General features: G+C 37.8%; 1 protein-coding gene across 3 annotated transcripts in view; it reads left to right on the top strand.

The window, feature by feature from the left end:
• The window catches only part of Pus7 (pseudouridine synthase 7), a 102,613-nt gene that overhangs the window by 39,972 nt on the left and 38,339 nt on the right, over positions 1-24,302 (top strand). For all 3 annotated transcript variants that reach the window (XM_068356894.1, XM_068356892.1, XM_068356895.1), the window contains 6 exons: positions 2,665-2,788; positions 2,890-2,968; positions 9,472-9,596; positions 9,956-10,109; positions 17,762-17,959; positions 18,943-19,090. In XM_068356894.1, the coding sequence (XP_068212995.1) occupies positions 2,665-2,788; positions 2,890-2,968; positions 9,472-9,596; positions 9,956-10,109; positions 17,762-17,959; positions 18,943-19,090 (828 nt within the window). The remainder of the gene's footprint in view (positions 1-2,664; positions 2,789-2,889; positions 2,969-9,471; positions 9,597-9,955; positions 10,110-17,761; positions 17,960-18,942; positions 19,091-24,302) is intronic.

Here is a 24,302-nt window from a genome sequence, read left to right as displayed (position 1 = left end):
CTTCAAGGAGTCAAATACTTTACAACCCTTGACCTGGTTCGTGGATACTACCAGTTACCGTTGGCAGAGGAGAGTAAAGAATACACGGCTTTCTCTACCGCCTTTGGACACTGGCAGTTCAGACGCTTATCGTTTGAACTGAAAAATGCACCTGCAGTGTTCCAGAGAGAAATGCAGAGTATTCTCCAAGAGTTCCCGAAAGCCAAGGTGGTTGTCTACATTGATGACATCTTGGTACTTGGATCTTCTTTCGAGGAACACCTGAAACTGGTAGAACGAGTTTTGGCTACTCTCCAGAAGCACGGACTGAAGATAAAACTCGGGAAGTGTTCTTGGGTTCAAGCCGAGGTCCAGTATCTTGGTCATCTGGTTGGACGTTCTGGTATGCGTAAGCTACCAGAATACATCCAGAAAGTGGAGGACTTCCCTAAACCGACCACTGTGCGTGAGCTACAGGGATTCCTGCGACTGGTAAACTTCCAACAGAAGTTTATCCCTATGTGCTCACAGATAGCCAAACCATTATCTGCAAAGATTGGAGGAAGAAAATCCCAAGGGGCAAGGAAGCTGAAGTGGAGTGCAGAAATGGACGGTGCCTTTGTGCGCTTGAAGGAACTGATCAAGGAGGACATTATGTTGTCATACCCTGACTACTCCGCTGATGCTAAACCCGATTTGTTTGTCGACGCTTCGGTGAGGGTGCTGGTGCTTGTCTGTGCCAAGAGTCCTTGGAGCATCCAGGGGAGTGTCGGGTGATAGCATACTACATGACTTTCCTTGACTGCAAGACCCGTTACTCTACCATTGAGCGTGAGTTGGCTGCTCTGCGATAGGGGGTGAAAATCTTCAGGGCCTTCCTCTATGGTCAGTTCTTCATGATCCATTCTGATCACCGTCCCCTGATGTACCTTCATGACACGAAGATGGTGGACGGTCTCTCGGTCCCTATTGTCTTTGTTGGTTGGAACTGTCTGTAGTTCGGCAGGAGCCTTCTGCTGTGGCAGCAGAGGCTCCTCCTCCTCCCACTATCTCCTAAGGTTCAGGGCCTAAGGAGAAAGAAAGGAAGGAGAGTTTTTCCCTTTTGGCGGACTTTAACATCCGTCTGCAGGGGAGGAAGGACACTAAGACTACTCCCAAAAACTGGCACTTGAGATCCAAGTGACCAGTTCAAGGGGAGGGTCAATAAGACCGGAACACAGCGGCCTTCCTTTTTGATGGAATTGTCTCTCCTTATCTGAGACTTTGAGCACACTTGCCCTCAGTCAGAAGTTAGACCTCCTCCTTGGAATGTTGTGAAAGCACTACGTTCTCTGAAATGACTGCCCTATTAACATCTTCATTAAGCATAAGATCGTGACTTGATACTCAAGAGAGTTTTCTTGCTAGCACTAGCTTCTGCAAAGAGTCAGCGAGCTTTACGGTCTTTCCTACAACATCACCTATTCAAGGGGATAGGGGTAGGTGATACTTGGTTTCGTCCCTGAGTTTGTAGCTAAATGATGATCCAGATCACCTGCTACCCTGCCCTATAAGGGCACTTAGGAAATAACTTATAAGAACTGCTAGAACCTGCCCTCAGATCAGCAGACTCTTTGTGAACTCGGTGAGAGTAAAAAGGAAGGTCATGAAGAACTCATCTCTTCCTGGATCTGACAGGTGATTGAGAGGCCATACTACCAGGCTCCTCACCATGCGGTTGTCAACCCCGAGCTCATGATGCCAGGGGCCTCAGCTCGTCCTTGGCGTTTCATAAGGATTTCTCTGTGAAGCAAGTCCTGCAGGCGGGCGTGTGGAAATGGCAAATCATGTTCACCACCCACTACTTGTAAGGCATAACCCACAGGAACATCAATATTCACCTTAGGTCCTTTGGTAGCTTAGCAAAACGTGGTCATTAACACCTCAGCTTAACTCTAGAATTATGCTTACCTGGTCAAGTCACATTGCTAAATTCTTACACCTAGCACAGATTGCTCAGGCTGTGAACCCCAAGGGATAATGAGGTGTCAGGGTGACCTCTAAACAGCTCATACAAAGTCAAGAATATACACCTCAGGTCAAACAGCAGCCATTTGGTTTTTGAACTTCCACCCACTGTGTAGTGAGTCTCCACTGTAAAAAGTGTAATGGTTTGTATATAGTGTAGTGTAGTGTTGGAAATAATTTGTATTTTTCCCAGCTATACAAACCTGGAGCTCTTTACGCACTGGTTCCGCCATCATCTTCCCCCGGAAGTCCTGCAGCAATTGCAAAGGGACAGTTTGTTAGTAGTGCAGGTGTGAACGGGTTGATTGGTCTACTCCCTTGTTCTCCTTCCCCCCCTGGTCGCTAACTAGCGCGAGAGTAATTACTCGTAAAGAGCTTCATGTCTGGTTTCAGCTATCGCCGAAATATATCATCCCTATGAAGTTCTACAGGTTTGTATAGTTAGGAAAAATGCAAATGATTTCCAAATTGGTCATGTTTTTGTCACTGCTAGTGCTTGGTAACATCTCTATAAGTTCTGCTGGGCATCTTCTCCAAAGCAGTACTGTTTCATCTTAGTTATAAACATTATTAAGATAGTAGCATCCTTCCTCTGTAATTGTCTTCAACTCTGCATATAATGTGCCATTATATTAGTACAATATATCAGATGTGATTATGACATGGTTAATTTTTCAGCTGCGGGTAGCACTATCCCTAAAAGAAATTCCTGGCCAAAGTCACATATGTACACTACCTTCGTAATGTACAAGGAGAATATTGACACCTTGGATGCTGTGAACCATCTGGCTAGGAGAACTGGGTATGTTTTTACCTAATCACAAGTTTGAAAGACATTTTGAGAAACTGAGATTTTTTCTGTGTATAAATGCAAATGGGTATATTAATCCACCATTTTTTCAGAGTGAAACCAAACATGTTTACCTATGCAGGAACTAAGGACCGTAGAGCAAAGACGAGTCAGCTTGTATCTGTACCTAGGGTAAGTTTTTATGATAGATAATAGGATGGAAATAGAATAAGTAACTAAGACTAGTACTAGAAAGGGAAACTTATTTTTAATATTACTGTACATTGATATCAAGGACTTAATTTTATTGGTTTTTAGAACTTGCTTTTCTATACTGTTTGACATCAGGATACAGGTACTGTATACTGAATGTACCTCTTATTGTACACATAAACTTTACTGTTACTGTATTATTATTAGGTAGTTTAATCTGATAAATTTATTAACCCTTTTACCCCCAAAGGACGTACTGGTACGTTTCACAAAAGCCATCCCTTTACCCCCATGGACGTACCGGTACGTCCTTGCAAAAAAATGCTATAAAATTTTTTTTTCATATTTTTGATAATTTTTTGAGAAAATTCAGGCATTTTCCAAGAGAATGAGACCAGCCTGACCTCTCTATGATAAAAATTAAGGCTGTTAGAGCAATTTAAAAAAAATATACTGCAAAATGTGCTGGGAAAAAAATAACCCCCTGAGGGTTAAGGGTTGGAAATTTCCAAATAGCCTGGGGGTAAAAGGGTTAATGTATACATACCTGGATTAGTGAATGAGTTTTGCTCCAAATGCTTGTTCATAATTTGTTTTCAAGTTGAAAATAAACCGAGGCATTCAACCTATGGCATGTACTGCTATAGATTATAATGTTTTCTCTTAACACAACTTGTTTTTTTTTTTAATTAAATCAGGCTTCACAGTTGGCTCTCCATCTTTATGTTGGTTAGGTAATAGAGATACAGTACTCATGAAGATTGAAAAGCTGCGAATATTTTGTGCCCTTCAATTGGTCAACTCAAACCTACCCCTCAAAACACAGACAACTATCTATGTGCAATCCACTAACACACTAGATATCCCACTGTACTGCAATTCATTGATTTCATGTGGTTTCTATTACAGTATTGTACTGCATATTAATTTTTGACGGTAATTGGGTAAAATTATAGAACATGGGATAACTTTTCTTATAGGAAAAATGGCTTCTCCTATGGTAAATAGTGTGCTTTCAACAAATTTGACCTTTATTTCTACTGCAAATAAGCCATTCTACCGTTATGGACCCTCCCTTCCTGACGGACACAATTGGGAACCTGGGACTTATGGTGTGCGAAAACAGGACAAATCGTGATTATTTAACACTTTCAAGATTAGTAAAAGGCCTTGGGGTCAACCTGATATTTTTGTTTCAGGAGATGAAGCAGCCAGAGATAACATTTCCCGTCCAAAGAGAGACTTATACTATCTTTAACTTCCTCTGAAGCAGTTTTGTGTTGATCTGGTTTTGTGTGCCACACCAGTGGGTTAAGCCCTTGGTGTGTCTCATGTCCTGCTTTTCCTCAGGGTGCAGATGTTCAACAATCTCTGCCTTTGGGCACCATCATCTTCATTAAAGTCGTCCTATGGAAGGAAGAGCTGCACACTCCTTTGCCTCCCAACCTTTTTGAAAAAATTTTTCCTTTGCTAGACAACTGTCCAGCTCCAATCATCTTTACAAAATACAAAAAGAGATTCCCACCAGCATGGTAACAATGTCACTGCCTCTCCGAGGCACTCATCAGACCTGGAACATGAGCCTGTTTAGATGCGCCCCATATCTGCGCATGGTTGCGCTCTCCTGGTGACAAGTTATTGCACTCACTTGGCGATGAGCAAATACCCTCTCCTGGCTATGAGTGAACGCTCTCTCCTGGCGATGAGTGAACACACTGTCCTTGTAGCGTATGATTTTCAAGTTGCACTCCCTCTTCTGTTCAAGTACTGACATCACATAACACACATTTTTCAGATCAGGAAGATATGCATATAGGAATGTACTCCTATGGTAATGTAAAAATGACTAGTCACATGCATATGCACTCTTCTATTGACTCGCAATCATTCGAATATGAATGTTCACCTATTATTGTGTGCTATTTTAGTAAGGTGGACTTTTCTCCTCTCGTTTTGACTTCAGCGCACTCACGCTCTTGAATCAGAGGCTACTCTTCAGTTCTGGTTTCTTATTCTGTTTGTGCTCACGAGCGATTATCTCTGACAGCGCTCTCCTAGGAATTAACTCATGCACTTTGGTTCCAGATAACATGAGTACACACCCTCTTCAATTAGCGCCATTTCATCTGGTCACACTTGCTTTTCAAATAGTGCTATTTCATCTGGTTGCATGCCCTCCCATTAAGGAGATTTCTCGTGTTCAAGTGTGCTCTCCCTACCTCAAATGCTCATTTTGCTCCCTCAAATGCAATAACTAGGCTTTACTAGCTACCTTGTTTGTGTGCTATCACCTATTGATGCACGTTCTTTTAGTATACGAACGATCATGCTCATCTGTGCACTCGCAGTCTCCTTGTAGGAGGCGCTCTCCTGTTGAAGCCATCTCTCCAGTTCAGGCACACTCATCAAGAGATTCTGAGGCATGTGATAAGCCTTCATCGCATATAAATTCTCCCATGGCCGGATCTTAAGAGTAGGAATCTTTACACTCAAGTTATAGGAGTGAGTACAACCGAGACTAATCTAGAAACCAACCCTCTCCCAGGGAGAGCTTTCATCCCAGAACAAGGTCTCTGCTTCATTCCCCTCCTTCAGATAAAACTCATGCTCCGATTAAAGATTCCAGAATCAGCAGGAAGAACAGAGATTGTTCACCAAAAAGTGTTCTGAACCAGGAAACCAGTCATGACAGAGACAGCTTTATAACTCCTTTAGCAACCTCGCTCAGAGTTAGCTCCAAGAGTTGTCCTTGATTGAGAGGTATCCTCAAGGTTTTTATCAATATTATTATTGTTATTACCCGCTGAGCTACAACTCTAGTTGGAAAAGCAGAATGCTATAAGCCCAAGGACTCCTACAGGGAAGATAGCCCTGTGAGGAAAGGAAACAGAAAAATGTGCCTGGGTGTACCCTCAAGCAAGAGAACTCTAACTCAAGACAGTGGAAGAGCAGGGTACACAGGCTAAAACACTACCCAAGATTAGAGAACTATGGTTTGATTTTAGAGTGTCCTCCTCCTAGAAGAGCTGCTTACCCTAATTAAAGTATTGTTTTATATCTTACCAATGGAAAGTAGCCACTGAACAATTATAGTGTGTAGTTATACTTTTGACTGAAGAAGAATGGTTTGGTTAGCTTAGTGTTGTCAAGTGTATTATTATTATTATTATTATTATAATTATTATTATTATTATTATTATTAGTAGTAGTAGTAGTAGTAGTAGTAGTAGTAGTAGTAGTAGTAGTAGTAGTAGCTAAGCTACAACCCTAGTTGTAAAAGCAAGGTGCTATAAGCCCAAGGGCTCCAACAGGGAAAAATAGCTTAGTGAGGAAAGGAAATAAATAAACGATGTGAAGTAAAAAATTTAAATAAAATACTGTAAAAACAGTAGCAACAATATTATTATTATTATTATTATTATTATTATTATTATTGTTATTATTATTACTTGCTAAGCTACAACCCTAGTTAGAAAAGCAAATATTTCATATATAATCTATAAAAAGATTAATGTCAGCCTGTTCAACTTGAAAACATTTCCTGCCAGTTTGAACTTTGGAAGTTCTACCGATTTAACTACCCGATTAGGAAGATTATTCCACAATTTGGTCACAACTGGAATAAAACTTCTAGAATACTCTGTAGTATTGAGCCTCATGATTGAGAAGGCCTGTCTATTAAAATTAACTGTATACCTAGTATTTTGAACAGGATAGAACTGTCCCGGAAGATCTGAATGTAAAGGATGATCAGAATTATGAAAAATCTTATGCAACATGTATAACGAGCCTATTGAATGATGGAGCCAGAGATTGATATCTAGATCAGGAATAAGAAATTTTATAGACTGAAAGTTCCTGTCCAACAAATTAAGATGAGAATCAACAGCTGAAGACCAGGCAGATGAACAGTACCTTACTCAAAACAAGGTAGAATGAAAGAATTAAAACACTTCTTCAGAATAGACTGATCACCGTAAATTTTAAGACTTTCTCAATAAGCCAATTTTTTGTGCAATTGGAGAAGACACAGACCTAATGTTTTTCTCAAAATTGAATTTGCTACCGAGAATCACACGTAAAATTTTTAGTCATATATAGTACAGTTAAAGAAACATTACCAATGCTGAGATCCGGATGTCGAGGAGCCACTGTCCTTGACCTACTTACAATCATGCTTTGAGTTTTGTTAGTACTCTACTTCGTGCCCCATAATTTGCAACACGCGCTACTTTTAGCTAGATCTCTAATAATGGATTCATCAATCCCAGATCCACATTCAGGAGATGGAATTGAAGCAAAGAGAGTAGCATCATCAGCATATGTAACAAACTTGTTTTCTACACCAAAGCACATGTCATGTGTATATAGTATAAAAAGTAAGGGGCTAAGAACTCTACCCTGAGGAACACCAGATATCACATTTCTATAGTCACTATGGGACCCATCCACATCAACTCTTTGTGATCTATTACTTGAAAATTCAGTAATTATGCCAATAGGAAAGAGGAGTGTGTTTCAAGAATATGCCAGACTATTTAGTGTATTTATAGGTAAAGGAATTATAGATTGTAACCAGAGAGGAATCCAATGTTGTACTATCTAACCAATCAAAAGACCCAATAACTCTTTAGAAAATCATTGCCACCAGGAGTCGGGCAAATCAAGGACTCATTGGTCTATGGCCTGCAGACACTGACCCTTCATGGACTCTTTCATCTTCTGAGAAGAGCCATGAGAATCAGAAAGGGAAGTGGAAAAGGAGGATTGCAAGAGGACAACTTCACAGAACAGTGTATCCTTACTCTTAATTACACATTATTTTTGGTTCTGTTTACAATAACCAATCACCTCATACCTGTGCAAATGTTGTTGTGATCTCGCTGTGCTGTCCGACCCTGAAGGTACAGGTTAGTGTCTCAAAGGTTAGCAGTAGTAGCAATTAGGCTTGGGTTCAATTGCTAAGCAACCCCTTAGGTACCAGTTGGCCTGTGAACTGTATCAGCTAAACTCCATGAATAACGAAACAGCGGTGGTTATCACTTGAGGCTTTCAATTGCTAACTGACCCTGAAAATACCAGCCAAAGCATGAACTCTCCATCTGCAAAACATTGGAGATAGAACGATACCCCTATAGACTACTGCATAGCACTGCAGATTGGTCTGGATTTGATCATTTACCTGTAACTAGTGAAACAGCAGGAGTGCTAACTGATGTGATAGGTACTGTGATAGCTGGTAAGTCCCATATGGCACAAAGCATGTACCAGAGTAAGGAACATTCATCCATGTGGCGAAAGAATAAGAAAGGTAGGCACACACTCCCATCCTCCCCTTGTCTATGGTGCTGATGTTTAGTCTGAGTAGGACCGCTCACTCACCTACTCCTGATGCAACACAGGTAATTGTAACACCAGCTCAACCTCACTTGACTGACCCTGAAGGTACTAGTTAGCTAATGAGTAGTATCACTCCCCCCCCCCAAAGAAGGAAAGATATTGCTGTATCTGTATGTCCTAATATACTTTTAGCAAAAGGCCTTCCCACTCAGTCCCTTTGCAACTGTACTTGCTGCAAAGGAAGGGTATGGAGGCAGGAGAACAGATTGGCAGAGGAGGAAGAGAGAGGGTAAATTCTTTCGCATCACTTACCTTTCTTCCTTCATGGAAAAGTTGTAGTCTAGGTTACTAGAAATGACAACGCTCCCTCAGAGGAGCAAGCTACAAGACCTTCCTCCACTACAATACAAACTGCTACACTAAGGGTTAAATCACAAGGGGGAACACTCAGGAACACTGTAACATCATCCAGGGAACACTGCTCCAGATGAGATTTCAAAAAGATAAATCCTTACTACTGGCACACACATAGGGCAAAACTCAGTCAAAAATGGGTGACTTCCTCCCACGGCAGAGAAACTGCTATGAAGCAGAAAGCGTTACGCTCTGAATTCATTGTTTTTCAAGGGAGGGTTGCTGATGATAGCCACTTCTTCATAAATGTACACAACACACTGGAAGCTTTTATCATCCTAGGAACAAAATTTACTTCACCTCATGGTTACTTTTTGGTGCGCTTTACAAAATAAAATGCTATCACTTATAAACAAACGTAAGATATGATCCAACAATTAAAAGAAGACTGCAGCGCCATCTCTCTACCTGCCATGGCCAAAATCAAAAGATGCTGTTCTGTGAGAGTCAGGTGTTACACTTCTAGTTGATAAAATCTCAATAGATCTTTTTGACAAATTACATAAATATTTTTCATTGGTTCATGGTCAAGTGATTACTGTTATAGTATGTGGTAAATATTACGTATTTATATGTGAATTAGAGGTGCAATGGATTTTTATTTGGGTACAATTTCACTCCTTTATTTCTCAGGATGAGTTATTAAGATATTAGTTAGGAATGATGTAATGTAAAATGGTAAAAGAAAAAGGTAAATACAAAGTTAAATATTTGATTTTTTTCATTAGGTTGCTCCAGAAAGGCTCTGCCAAGCTGCCAAGCATCGACCTATTCATTTAGGTAACTTCACATTCCTACCAACACCCCAAAAGCTAGGGCAGTTAAGAGGGAACAGATTTCAAATTGTGCTCAGGTAATTAAACGCTAAGTATTTTGTGTATCCCATTTGAGCTTGAATTTAAAGTTTTAGTATTACATTGTTCACTAATTTGGTTAAAACATCTTTTTCCAAGTATTAATTCTTGTTATGTTAAACAAATTGAGATAGGTAATTTACTCTAAAGCCAAATACTCAAATAGAAATGTTTGTAGCTCATTCTTGAATAACTTGGTAGATCAACCAAATTTGGAAAGCAGAAGGACTACTACAACTGGAAAAGAAACCCAGTGAGAAATGAAAATAAGGAAATAGCAGTTAAACTATATATAAGGAAATTGAATAAAATGATATAGAATATTTAAGATATTAATGCTGTTAATTTCTATTAACAGAGAAGTAAAGGGTGAGGATGATGTAATACTATCCTCAGTAGAATCACTGAAGACAAATGGTTTCATAAACTATTTTGGTTCTCAACGCTTTGGCACCACAGCAGTCAGCACTCACACCATTGGCCGTGAACTACTGAAGTGTAATTGGGAAAAGGTAATTTTTTATTTTCATCATTGTTTAGCATATTTTTTTAGATTTTATATACTGCATGAATCAGCATACAGTAATTTGAACATTATATTTAACCCTCCACCTTAATTTTTTTATCTAATTCTAATGGTCTTTTCCACCTACTGTATAGCTTTCCAACTGCATTATCTTCACCCACCAAGTTTTATTTTTAAAAAAGAACAATGCCTTGGGCAGATACTACTAAGGAGGAAAGTCTCCCCTTGTTCTCACCCAAAAACACCACACTTGAGTCGAGACTGCTATTTCCCCATGTACTAAGGTGGCCATATTAGAAGGTCCTTATCTCTCACCCACTCATATATACAAGTCTGGCTTGCCTCATATGCCCAGAGGTCTTCGGCATAGTTCTCCTCGTAGGAATTATCCTGCCTAATCCCCGGATTCTCCTATTACTTATTTAATGTTGTTTGGACTTCCTGAGGAATGTCCACAACACAGAATTTATTGGTTTGGCTGATTTGTCAGAGCACAATTGCATTATCTTCTTAACAGATGTTGCAGGAGGCAAAAGTTTTTATTGTTTTCACTAACTTGTCCACGCCACATGTTAACAACACGTATCACTGTACCTCTGCATTCTCAGGCTGACAGGTCTGTATGTGCCGCCATCCCTGCTTGTATCCCTCTGCGTAATGACTATGACGTCATTTCACATCCTAGGGATGTACGACCTGATCGTGTAATCCTCCAAGCACGTAGACGTGGAGATATTGCTCATAATTACATATTTATGTCAACCCAGGTTGACTACCAGGTACACTCTACCTTTTGAGCCCTTTTACCTTATTTGGATCCTACTTATCATCCTCAAGTGTCATAATAATGACAAACCTAGTATTTTACCAAAATCTACGCAAGCTGATATTTTTCCTATTGTCCATATGGTTTATGAAAGCAGACACATTACTGTACTGCAGATCAACCAAAAGCTTACTTTTCAGGTATTTCTTCTTTTCAGAATCTGGAGAGGAAAAGGGCACTGGAATCCTTAACCCCTTTTCTTTGGGTGGTACCGCCATCCACCCAAAATGATGTACCAGCTGAAAAGCGTTGCGACACACCCCTCGTAGGAAACATTCCAAGTGTCCTTCCTTGTGGAGATGTTTTTTATCTCGCAGATAAATTTCATAGTAAGAGTATCTTGGTGCTCCCTCTTATTCTTATAGAGATAGAGAGTGATACCTGAGGAGTGACTCGGATTCCTCCTGATGTTTTTCTGTCCCCTCTTCTCGTCAATCCCAGAATGATAAGAGATAGAGTAACGATCGGCATGGAGGAGTTAAGTCTTCTGACGTTTTAATAACACCGATGTTTCACTTAACTGTATCCAGTAAGAATGATTGTAATAATAATATTTTATTATCATATAGTAGATTTGAGAACATAGTCTTCAGAAGAATGTTGTGAGTTAAATGGCAGGACATGATTAGAAACAAAACTGTGAGAGAGATTACTCTTACTTACTTTGATGGCTGCTTTTCCGGTCCCATACAACAGGGGAATTCCACTCTCTACAGGACCTCCACTGTCATTTTACCTTGTTCGTTCAGAGTATTTAATGTTTCATATCTTGTATTGTTCATTTACTGTTAAATTGTCCCTGTTGTATGACTGTTGAAATAAGAAAGTCTACAGTTTCTTGAAAGTATTAATGTCTTCAATCATTCTGATGTTTCGTGGGAGCTTATTATATAGTCTCGGGGGCCACATATTTAAAGGCTCTGGAGCCTAAAGTAGATATATATTTAGGTTCCAACAGTTGGAAGCCATTTGTAACTATTCTCGTGTCGACACAATTTGTTGGCTGCGCAGTATATAGCAATTCTCTTAAGTATTTTGGACGACCAGTTCTTATAACTTGGTGGGTTATTGTATATATTTTGAATTCAATTCTTGCTTTAATCGGCAGCCATTGTAAATCAATTAGTATAGGGGAGATCCTTTCTCTAGGGGGGACACCTTTTATCAGTCTTGCTCCTCTGTTTATTATGTTTTGTAATTTCTTAAGTTGCACTTTTGGTAAATTGTACTAGATAGAGTCGCAATTGTCAATCCTGGTAATAACACAGTTTATCACAAGTTTCTTTACTGAATTTTCGTCCAGGTACTTTTTTTATAAACGCAATATTTCTTAGATGATAACTAGCAGTTTTTATTACATTATGTATTTGGGCATTTAGAGATAGGTTACAGTCAAGAAATACACCTAGATTTTGAACTTTACTAGATATCGGAACTGAGTCATTATTTATATTCATTTGAATATCACCCAAGTTTCTCATGCTGTTTCTCGTATCAACCATCATGAATTCAGTTTTGTCCTCATTTAATTTTAATTGTTTAAATGTCATCTATATCATTTATGGAGAAGTAAAATTGTGTGTCTTCCTCAAATAGTTTGAACTTCACACCATGCCTTTGTTGTGTTTTTGATAGACCAATAGTATAAATTTAGAATAAGATTGGGCCAAATACACTCCCCTGGGGTACCCCTGTGTTTAAGGGTTCATATGAATAAAAGTTTCCAATTTTTACACTGTAATTTCTACCAACTAAGTAGTCTTTTAGGTATTCGAAGGCTTGATCTTAAATGCTGATGGACCGTAGATCATTTAGTAGCAGTTCATGCACAACTGTATCAAAATCTGTACTGAGACCGAGCAATATTAATGCCACATTTATTTTCATCCATCATTTCCAGCATATCATTTATAACAGCAGATGGCTGTCTCCGTAGAGTATAGTTTTTTGTAAGCAGATTGGTTGTCAGGCAAAGCTTCTATTATTTCTAAGTGACTGACTATTTGTTCAAGAAGTACATATTCCAGTACTTTTGAAACAAAGGATAGATTTGAAATAGGTTTATATGAGCTTGACTCCTGGTAGTCCAGTGCAATTTTTTGAACTGGTGTGACTATAGCCATTTTCTCAGATTTGGGAAACTTACAGTCATCATAGCTTGCATTTGCAATTCTCATTATTATTTTGGCTAGACTAGAAAAGTTTCTTTCAGCAATTACTTCAGATATTGGCATAGGATTGATCTCGCATTTTTTTTTCTTTGCTCTCTTGATAATTCTGGTGATGTCATCTTGTGTTATGTTGTTAAATCTTATTAATATTGTCTGTGTGTCTGGCGTATCATTAATCTGATGTTGAGTATTTACAAATTACCTGGTTATATTTTCAATTTTGTTGTTGAAGAATAGTAGAAAATCATTTGCTAGGTCGTGGTCACTGTATCCATCAGGTAACTTCTTTTCTTTTACATTTCCCATTACAGTATACCATTTAGGAGACGATATAACTTATTTATGTCTGTTGCTGCTTCGAGGATCTTTCTCTTATAGTATTCAATTATTTTCCTTCTTAGTTGGTAGTTATATTGATATGCAGCAGTTTTTTATTCTACGTAAGTACTTTCAGTTTTTAACCTATTCCACTTTCTTTCTTTACGTCTTTTTTCCCTCTTTTTCACCAAAGTCTCTCCATCAACCCAAGGAGACGACACTTATCTTCTCTTCTATATTTTGGATTTGGTCCAGGCAGCGATTTCTTTGAATCAAAGCATTTACTACATCATCTTCATCATTGTACACATTGCATATCATTATATTTGGATTTAATTTTCTGATTTTTCTTGTTTCAGTGTCAGACACCAATGTCTGAATTTTGTTTTCCGCCTCTTCTCTGATCAGGTTGAACACCTACCTTGCTTCAATGAGCTTCATCTCAAATTCCTAGACAGGTTGAACACCTGGCTTAAATGAGCTTTTTCTCAAATTCATAGACAGGATGAACACCTTGCTTCAATGGGCTTTATCTTAAATTCGTAGACAGGTTGAACACCTTGCTTCAATGAGGTTTATTTCAAATTCCTAGACAGGTTGAACACCTTGCTTCAATGGGCTTTATCTTAAATTCCTAGACAGGTTGAACACCTTGCTTCAATGAGCTTCATCTCAAATTCCTAGACAGGTTGAACACCTTGCTTCAATGAGCTTTATCTCAAATTCCTAGACAGGTTGAACAACTTGCTTCAATGAGTTTTATCTTAACCCAGTATTGCCCACTTAATAGCAGTAATTGAAATTATCTTGCTATTTTGCTATAATAGAAATAAATTTGCAATAATTTATGAAATGCTGCATGTAGATACTGTAGATATATACTTCACATCAGGGGTGAACCATGGACTTCTTTGGTGAGAGATAAGAACATTGATAACCATGCCATAACGCTCGTAAAAAAATTGAAACGTAAGTATTCAAGGTGTATGTAAAGTGTAACCTGGGCAGGTTGAACACCTTATGCCAGAAAATTATACCCAACTTCCCATTATGTTAGTGACTAGATGATAACATTAATTTGAATCACCTCGTGACTACTGTATTATGGAAGTAAACACAGGTAATAATATGCGAATTATAAAAGTAGATTTTCACCTTTCATCTTTACTTACTTTACTTTGATGGCTGCTTTTCCGGTCTCATACAACAGGGGAACCCCACTCTCTACAGGACCTCCACTGTCGTTTTACCTTGTTTGTTCAGGGTATTCAATGTTTCATATCGTGTATTGTTCATTTACTGTTAAATTGTCACTGGCAAAAGACTCGTGAAATAAGAAAGTCTTCAGTTTCCTCTTGAAAGCCTTAATGTCTTCAATCATTCGAATGTTTTGTGGGAGTTTATTATATAGTCTCGGGGCTGTATATTTAATGGCTCTGGAGACTAAAGTAGACATAAATCTAGGTTCCAACAGTTTGAAGCCATCTTATTATTATTATTATTATTAATTGCTAAGCTACAACCCTAGTTGGAAAAGCATGATGCTATAAGCCCAGGGGCCCCAACAGGGAAAATAGCCCTGTGAGGAAAGGAAACAAGGAAAAATAAAATATTTTAAGATGAGTAACAACATTGAAATAAATATTTCATATACAACCTATAAAAACTTTAACAAAAGAAGAGGAATAGAAATTAGATAGAATAGTGTGCCCAAGTGTACCCTCAAGCAAGAAAACTCTAACCTAAGACAGTGAAAGACCATGGTACTAAGGTTATGGCACTACCCAAGACTAGAGAACAATGGTTTGATTTTTGAGTATCCTTCTCCTAGAAGAGCTGCTTACCATAGCTATAGTCTCTTCTACCCTTACCAAAAGGAAAGTAGTCACTGAACAATTACAGTGCAGTAGTTAACCCCTTGGGTGAAGAATTGTATGGTAATCTCAGTGTTCTCATGAGTATGAGGAGAGAGGAGAATCTGTAAATAGGCCAGACTATTCAGTGTATGTGTAGGCAAAGGGAAAGAACCGTAACCAGAGAGAAGGATCCAATGTAATACTATCCGGCCAGTCAAAGGACCCCATAACTCTCTAGCGGTAGTATCTCAATGGCCGGCTGGTGCCCTGGCCAACCTACTACCTAGTCGACACGATTTGTTGGCCACGCAATTTGTAGCAGTTCTCCTAAGTATAGGATCAAAACTTAGATCTATTGGATGAGAGTTAAGACTGCTACCAACCTGGCTGCTAAAGTCATAAAGGAAATTGGAACCTAAGTACATACACAGTACTCGAGGCATTACTGTGGAAGGTTGAACACCTTGCATCATCAGTTTGTACCGAACTACCCAACCCATGAATGATCAAGGTATATTTGAGAGTCCTGTTACTCCCTTGAGTAATTTTGATGAAATTCGATTTAAAATAAGGATGGCTCTTATTGAACCCCCAAAGTCGAGGAATTTCTTGGTGCTAGAATTGCCTGGGCTGGTTGAACATCCTACTCCAGTTACAAAGTGATAGCAGTAATTTGAATAACATTGCGATATGGCAATAAAGGAAATAAATTTATGATAACGTGAAATACTGATTAAAGATAAATTGGAACGCAGGTACTTACATAATAGCTGAGGCGTTACTTTGTCTGGATGAGCACTTTGCATCATCGAGTTTTACCCAAATTCCTGACCCATGAACCAAATGTATTGTCGATTCAAATTAGACCTGGTGAGTAAATATAATGGAAATGAACACAATACATAATGTGTTTAACCTTCCTAGGTAATGTACTAGGTACTTCTAAAGTACTTGAGTTCCAACTTTTTAAAATTTTGTGATTAGGTAATTCCCTCATTTCTCACACTAGAAGTCTGGGTTTCAATCCTGATATGAGATAGAAATTGTTTCATGTTTTGCATGTATTGTTGATGTTATTGCTATAATTATTATTTTATTAATGTTGCAGTAGTTCTTGTAGTATTAAGTCTACTGCATTGTTATTCATTTAATTGTATTGCTTGTAGTAATAGAGCTATTACATAATTACATCATCAATATTATTATTATTATTATTATTATTATTTTTATGTATGGATCGGAGTTGTGGGGAATGAAAGTGACGGAGAGACAGAAATTGAATGTGTGTGAGATGAAGTGTCTAAGGAGTATGGCTGGTGTATCTCGAGTAGATAGGGTTAGGAACGAAGTGGTGAGAGTGAGAGCGGGTGTAAGAAATGAGTTAGCAGCTAGAGTGGATATGAATGTGTTGAGGTGGTTTGGCCATGTTGAGAGAATGGAAAATGGCTGTCTGCTAAAGAAGGTGATGAATGCAAGAGTTGATGGGAGAAGTACAAGAGGAAGGCCAAGGTTTGGGTGGATGGATGGAGTGAAGGAAGCTCTGGGTGTTAGGAGGATAGATGTGAGAGAGGCAAGAGAGCGTGCTAGAAATAGGAATGGATGGCGAGCGATTGTGACGCAGTTCTGGTAGGCCCTGCTGCTGCCTCCGATGCCTTAAATGACCACGGAGGTAGCAGCAGTAGGGGATTCAGCATTATGAAGCTTCATCTGTGGTGGATAATGTGGCACCCTAGCAGTACCAGCTGAACTCGGTTGAGTCCCTTGTTAGGCTGGAGGAACGTAGAGAGTAGAGGTCCCCTTTTTGTTTTTGTTTCATTTGTTGATGTCGGGTACCCCCCAAAATTGGGGGAAGTGCCTTGGTATAAGTATGTATGTATTATTTTTATTATTATTATTATTATTATTATTATGCAATAGTTTAACAAGACCACAGAATGAAAGTTCATAACTCAGATATAGTTAAGAATCCCTTTTAGGTATTACCCTGCAATGGGAAAATCCGATGTAAAAAAAAATTATATGTGGAATATGATGTAACAAATGGTAGTTGTATTCATTTTCAAATGGTGGAAAACTTATTAAGCATTTTGACCATTTTAGTTCAAAATTAGATTTTACAAAGAAAGCAAGTAACTGAGGCACCAAAGATGATCCAGGAGTCACAAAGAGGGGCATGGATATTCTAGTCATTTAAACAAAGCACAAAGTTTGGAATGTTGAGTACCTAAATCTTATTTTAGGTCATTAGTGGCTTTTTATTGTATTTATCCATGCAGAATAAGTACATAATATGTGTCATGTATCAATTATAAAATATTTAATTTTACTTTTTTTTCTTCCTTCTCTGTGGCCATAAACTTCTAATAGAACTGTGGATGCAAGCTTTGAGATACTGAAAATATTCCAGAGATTTATTGTATTTTGCTAGACAGTTTGAAAACTATTGTCATTAATTTTTTTATTCCAGGCTATAAATTTGATACTTGCCCCCCGAGAAAATGATAACTTCATTTTGAATAAATGTCGGAATGTTTGGAAGGAAACTGGTAATGCTGAGGAAGCTCTTCGTGTACTAAAGGGAAATAAAGAATCATCTATAGAAGGAAGACTTTTAGCAGGGCTGAGAGACCTACAGAAAAATGACCTAGTCGGTGCCTTAGGATCGGTAAGGATTTGATGATTGTTATTTCCTAGTTTGCCTATGCATAGTAATCATTGTGGCAGTTTAGTTTTTTTTTGATAGTACAGTAATGCCTCACAACACAAAATTAATTCGTTCTGGATATATTTGAACCATTCAATATACCTAAAGCAAATGTTAGTGTCTGTAAATTAAGTAGTTATTACAACATAATGTAATAATAAATGGTAAATACAATACATACAGTACAATACTGTACTATTATAGTTACCTCTATTATAGACTAATGTACAGCTACATTTTCTGTCTAAACCCATTTTCTTCAACTCTGTAATGGGTGACTATTTTATTCTCAGCCTGGCTGGCAAATCTCTTTTCTTAAAGTGAAACATTTTTCGTAAAGTAAATCGTAAAAATATTCGCATCCTGTTTCGTAGCTTGAAAATTTCATTAGCAGAGTCTTTCGTGAAGAGAGATATGACTGTAAAGTTTATTTGCTTGACTGTTAGGTCTTTAAAAGTTTGCATATGATTTTTAAACCCTTTATGTTTTGTCGTTTAAAATCGATAAGATGGTTATTGAATCTGTTTTGGTTGTCTGCTTTCATAAGCTTAAGATTTTTTGAATGGCTGAATTAAGCAGTTACATACCATATACCAGTAATATAAGATGTAAGTGACCTTTTTGGTGTAAATTGTTTAAGGTTCCAAATGGTTCTGTAACTTGTGGAGAAAATCACAAATCACACTTTTGCTTTCATCACTTTCTGTCAATTTATTTCTCATAGTAAAGTTCTAAATGTGTCCGTTTGAAGCTCCATACTTTATTGTAGTAAATTTAGAATTGGAAAATCACAAACATAAAAAGTCAAAGTGATGAGGTGAAGAAAGCTGAAAATTTTCTATGAATTACTGTCATTTGCAATCATCAGAATTTCAATGGTCATCATTCATATGACAAAATGTTATCATAGGAATGCTCATTAATTTGTATTTGTCTTGCAACAGATTCCTAGAAATGTGCGAGTGTTGTATCTCCATGCTTATCAGAGCTATATATGGAACAAGGTTGTATCACAAAGGATAGCAAAATATGGACTAAGTGTTTTGCCAGGGGATATTGTCAGATCCAAGAACTCAGGAATTAAAGCAGAGGGTGAGTAAAATTTTGGATAAAATGAGCATGCTAGTTTAAAATGATTTCCATTAATTGAAGATTTGCTGGTTTTCTGAACTTCTACAAAAGAAGCTAATGATGTCAAAGGCTTCATAACCTCCTGACTATCAAAACTATATTCATTAGGATTTTAGCAAAGTCAAAAGAAGAATTATTGCCATCATTCCTTCTATAATCAACTAGTCTAGTCTTCTCCAGATTTCCTCCCATGAACTTATCACAATCGTTAGCCAGCATTTCCAAGCGAGATACTAGACTTAAGAATCGTTAGCCAGCATTTCCAAGTGAGATACTAGACGTAAGAATTGTTAGCCAGCATTTCCAAGCGAGATACTAGACGTAAGAATCGTTAGCCAGCATTTTCAAGCGAGATACTAGACCTAGGAATTGTTAGCCAGCATTTCCAAGCGAGATACTAGACATCAAAACACCACCTCCTGTTGAGGACATAAAAACGGTTTTATAACAAAGACAGGACAGAAACCCATATTTAATAAAAAATATTGTTAGTTTGCATTTAGACATGCCCCATGATTTTATATCTGTAAACCAAAAATATTTCCAGAGTTTACCAGGTGTGATAAAACACACCTGGATTATAATTGTGTACCTTGTTTTATGTAAATATTTACAGATACTTTTGCACTCACCGGAAGTGGGTTCATGTCAGATTTGTGTGTACAACATATAGATTAGTTCGTACCAGTTAGCCTTTCTGTTCAAACACTGACTGTTAAAAACTAAAAGCAAGTTTTCTGTTATGCTTTGAACTTCAATCTGATCAGCAACAGTGAAAATGTTGTTGCTAGTACACGAGTACTCCGTGCCACATACGCAGCATCCCTTGTATCTACTCCAGTTGTAAACAAACTGGGAAATTAGCTAATTTTCTCTCAATTCAACTCACGATCCAGGAAGAATGAGAGAAATAAAACATTGAAGAAGATGTGAAAGTGAGGAATGATTATCGCCTTTTCAAACATTAAGTAATCTGATTGCTGAGAAATAGCCTAAGTTAAGTAAGGTAAGTTTGGAAGTTTCTTATTCTTCCAAATCTGTGGAAGTAGCTACTTCCAAAACTTTTTATATCCCTCAATTTTCCATTTGTGGTGGATAGAATTGATGTATTATTGTCTCAAATTCAGGATAAGACTAGTAATTCTGGTTCCTTTTTAGTCCCTAAGCCTTCTATAACAGAAATGTGTTGACTTGTATAAGACTCATCAATTACATATTATTGTCTTGGATTTAAACTTGATTTCCAATCTTGACCCTATCATTTTAAGTTCAGGTTTTGCAAGTCGGTTGACTAAAGAGATGAACTTTGTAGGTAATCAAGTAAGGAGTGTTCTTGAATCACCTTATTTGATGGATTTAATGAATGTATATTGAGTTTTAATTGGTTTCCCTGCTGAATATCATAGCATTCTTGCATAGGTAAAGCACTGTGTTTTAAATACATACATACATATACCAAGGCATTTCACCCAATTTTAGGGGGTAGCCGACATCAAACAAATGATACAAAAAAGGGGTCCTCTCCTCCCTACGTTCCTCCCAGCCTGACAAGGGACTCGACTAAGTTCGGCTGGTACTACAAGGGTGCCACAGCCCAACCTCCCCCGTTATCCACCACAGATGAAGCTTCATAACGCTAAATCCCCTACTGCTGCTACCTCTGCGGTCAACCAAGGCACCGGAGGAAGCAGCAGAGCCTACCGGAACTGCGTCACAATCGCTCGCCATTCATTCCTATTTCTAGCACACTCTCTTGCCTCTTACACATCTATCCTCCTATCACCCAGAGCTTCCTTCACTCCATCCATCCACCCAAACCCATAATCCTTACCTGTCAAGTTAGTAATCAGTTTATACAGTAGATCTTAACTTATTTACCTTCCTTTGTTATTTTCAGGCCAGCGAGCCTTCTCTTGTGGGAGGAAAGCCTGACTTGCCATGCCCGGTTGCTTACACTACTCTGACTGCATAGTTGGGCCTAGTGGTCATAATTACATTGTGTTCCTTCAATAAGGGCTCTGAGTATTCACAGCACCTTACGTAATTGAGTCTTCTCGTAGAGTCTCAAATTCTTTAATTACTATAGATCCTTTTGTAGCTAAACCCTTGTTGATCCACATCCCTAGTCAGAGGCAGAAGACGGAGTAGGTAATCTGGATCCATATATCCTTCCTTTTGCTGAAATAAGTCTCAGCCTTATTAAGATAATATTTTGGGCTTTCTTCAAACTCCCACTACTTTCTTGTTTTTCAATCAATTTCTTACATATGAAAAATATTTGAAAGATAATTTTATGCTCTTAAAGTTGTACATTGGAAGTATTCTTAGCATTTTATGTTGTGTATTGTTTTATCAAGGGTTAGAAATCACTTTCAAAGGTGACTATTTTTCATGTGGAAGTTTTTTTCATTTTTGTTAAAAGTGACTGTATAGATTGTAGGCAATAAGATTTCCTATCTTTTCATATTTCAATGACAAAAGTTAGTAAATGTTCAAAAGAGTAATAGCAATTTTTCTTCAAAATGGATCTTAATCTCGTAAAAGTCTTGAAGATTTTAGCAACAGTTTGGCAACATACCAGTTTAGTTATTGGTGGATAATATCTTGAGGAATCCTGGCTTTCTTATCGAGATTATTGGATGCCAGGTCATGTAGTTTTAGATTTCTTTTTCTATTTCAAATATCATTAGAAAAAGAAAAGGGAGTCCCATGTTGCATACTGTATTTTGAGTGTTTTCATTAAATCCAGACTAATTGTATCTCCCCTTTGAAGAGCCAGAATTTTCATTATTAAGGGAGGATTTACTGGACTTTCGAACCTTAACAAAGGAAGCAAGTGATGTGAAACTCTTCACTATCGAAAGAAGGCTGAACTTGTGTGCCGTCCAAAGAGGGAAGCTTGTCATTATCGCCGTCATCCCCACTATAATGAACTAGCCTAGTCTTCCCTGGCTTCTCCCTTGACCTAACAGGAAGTTTTCTTATGCTTTTGGTAATAGTTCTTGCTCGGTACCATTGAAATATACTTTTCCTTGAGGGGTTTTGAGAGTGAAACGCACTCTTTGCAACAGTTGATTAAATCACATTATTGTCCCTGACATGATACATAAAGAGAATAGGGATCGTGATCTCACAGAAATAATTTCCTTGCACATAAAGACCTCTTAAAGTTCAATATGTAAACAATCAGGAGCATGTGATTGGGGCCCATTGACAAAAATAACTGAAAAGACAAAGAGAGAGTAATGCAGCAGTCCTGGCCTTCTTACCACTTGTTGCTAGAAGGTTACATTATTTTGTTGTGGACATGTATTTATTGAAGTGAAAGGTAAGGGGGAAAATTTTAAAATTGTAAAAATTTTACGATTAAGTATCAATTAAACTGAGCTTCGGGAGAAGAAGCAATATGAACATCAGATGAGTATAGAACTAAGCAATTTTATTATTAAAAGTATTTTCTTTATGGTACATTTAAAATGTGTTTTAGATTTCTAAAAAAGAAGATTAAAATTAGTGTCTGATTATTATGAAAGTTTAAGAGTAATTTATTACAGCCAAGGGTAATTAAGGTAACAAAATCAACTTGGTATCATAGTTTTCAAGTACTGAATACTGTAAATGCAATTTTATTTTGTTATTCACTGTATATTTTGGGTTCTAAGGAATGAGAGATTAATGACTAGAAATTATTGATAATATCACACTATGTAATGAAATTTTGTTTTGATAAACACAAGGTAAATATGTTTTGTAAGGAATTTTTTTTTTTTTTTTAATTTGCATATGAAAATTAAGGTGTTTGTCATGTTGGATTCACTATTCTAGCCTTTCACAGGAAAGTCCTTGGACACCAAACAGCACTTTAAACCCAAAAAATTAATTTTCAGATATAATTTACGTAAACTTAGAATTTTTTTTTTTTTTAATTTTTAATAAAATTCTCATAACAATAACTTTACACTTTTTTTAGGGCCTTATTGTGTTTGCCTTTGCAATATTGAATTATTTTAAATTGAGTATAATATTCAGTTTAGTATGTACACACCTTATGGTGCAGGTTACTGTAGTCATATTTTTTTGGCAAAAATTATTCTTGGTAATGCATGACCAAGTTATAGGCTATTGTATACACTGAGATACCATTGTATTGCACGTAAATCACTCTAATAATCACTTGGTTGCCAAAGATTTTTCAGAGTAAAGTAAACTCAGTTTTTATTTATTTATTTTTTTAATTATATGCAAGTTACATGTAGGTTCCTGTCAGTAACATCATTTATATGCATGTCTAGATACTTGGCTGAAATGACAGGTGGTCCTAGCAGATAATGATTGATAAACTTTTTAACCCCATTTACAAAATAAAAGATACATTGTATTGTAATTTTCAATATTAATCTTACCCGTTGATCATGTAGCTGCAGCTCTGCTGCCCGACAGAAAAAACCTACGGGCGGAATACGCCAGCGATCGCTATACAGGTGGGGGTGTACATCAACAGCGCCATCTGTCGAGTAGGTACTCAAGTACTTCTTGTCAACACAGAACCAATTTTCTCTCTGTCGTGCCACCGGCAAGACCTACTTGATACGCTGTTGTTTTCTGGAGTTGATTTTCACGTTATTTGGTGAAGTATTCTCTCTAGTTATTAGCTTTCGCTGTGCAGAAGTTATCCTCAATACTTTCTCACTTTCATTGATTAGATTTTAGATTATTTGTTGACGACTTGGATAGATTTTGGATTTCCCCCCTTTGACTAATTCAAGATGTCTGACCTTACTCAAGTCCCCAAGTACAGGCAGTGTAGCGCTAGGGACTGTTCTAGGCGTCTTCCGAAGGCCTCTATCGATCCGCACACCGTTTGTTCCAATTGTAGGGGTAAAGCCTGTCAATTGGAAGATCGATGTAAGGAATGCGCTGGGCTTTCGGAATTCGATTTTCAAGAATTCCTTAAGTATGCACGTAGGCTAGAGAAGGATAGGATCAGGAGGAGTTCGTCTCGCTCTATTGATTTTTCCTCTCCCCATGCCCCACAACCTATTCCTTCCCCTGTAGTGGTTACACCCGACCCTCCTACTAGCTCTCATCAACCTTCGATGGCGGATATGATGCGTGCCATTCAGGCTCTTGGTGAGAGAGTTGAGTCATTAGCGAAGGACCGCAATCAACTCAT

This window comes from Palaemon carinicauda, chromosome 33, assembly GCF_036898095.1.
Source record: "Palaemon carinicauda isolate YSFRI2023 chromosome 33, ASM3689809v2, whole genome shotgun sequence".
In the NCBI taxonomy this organism is placed as follows: Eukaryota; Metazoa; Arthropoda; class Malacostraca; order Decapoda; family Palaemonidae; genus Palaemon; species Palaemon carinicauda.
The sequence above is the reverse complement of the archived record's forward strand: the minus strand, read 5'-3'. Positions and strand labels throughout refer to the sequence as shown.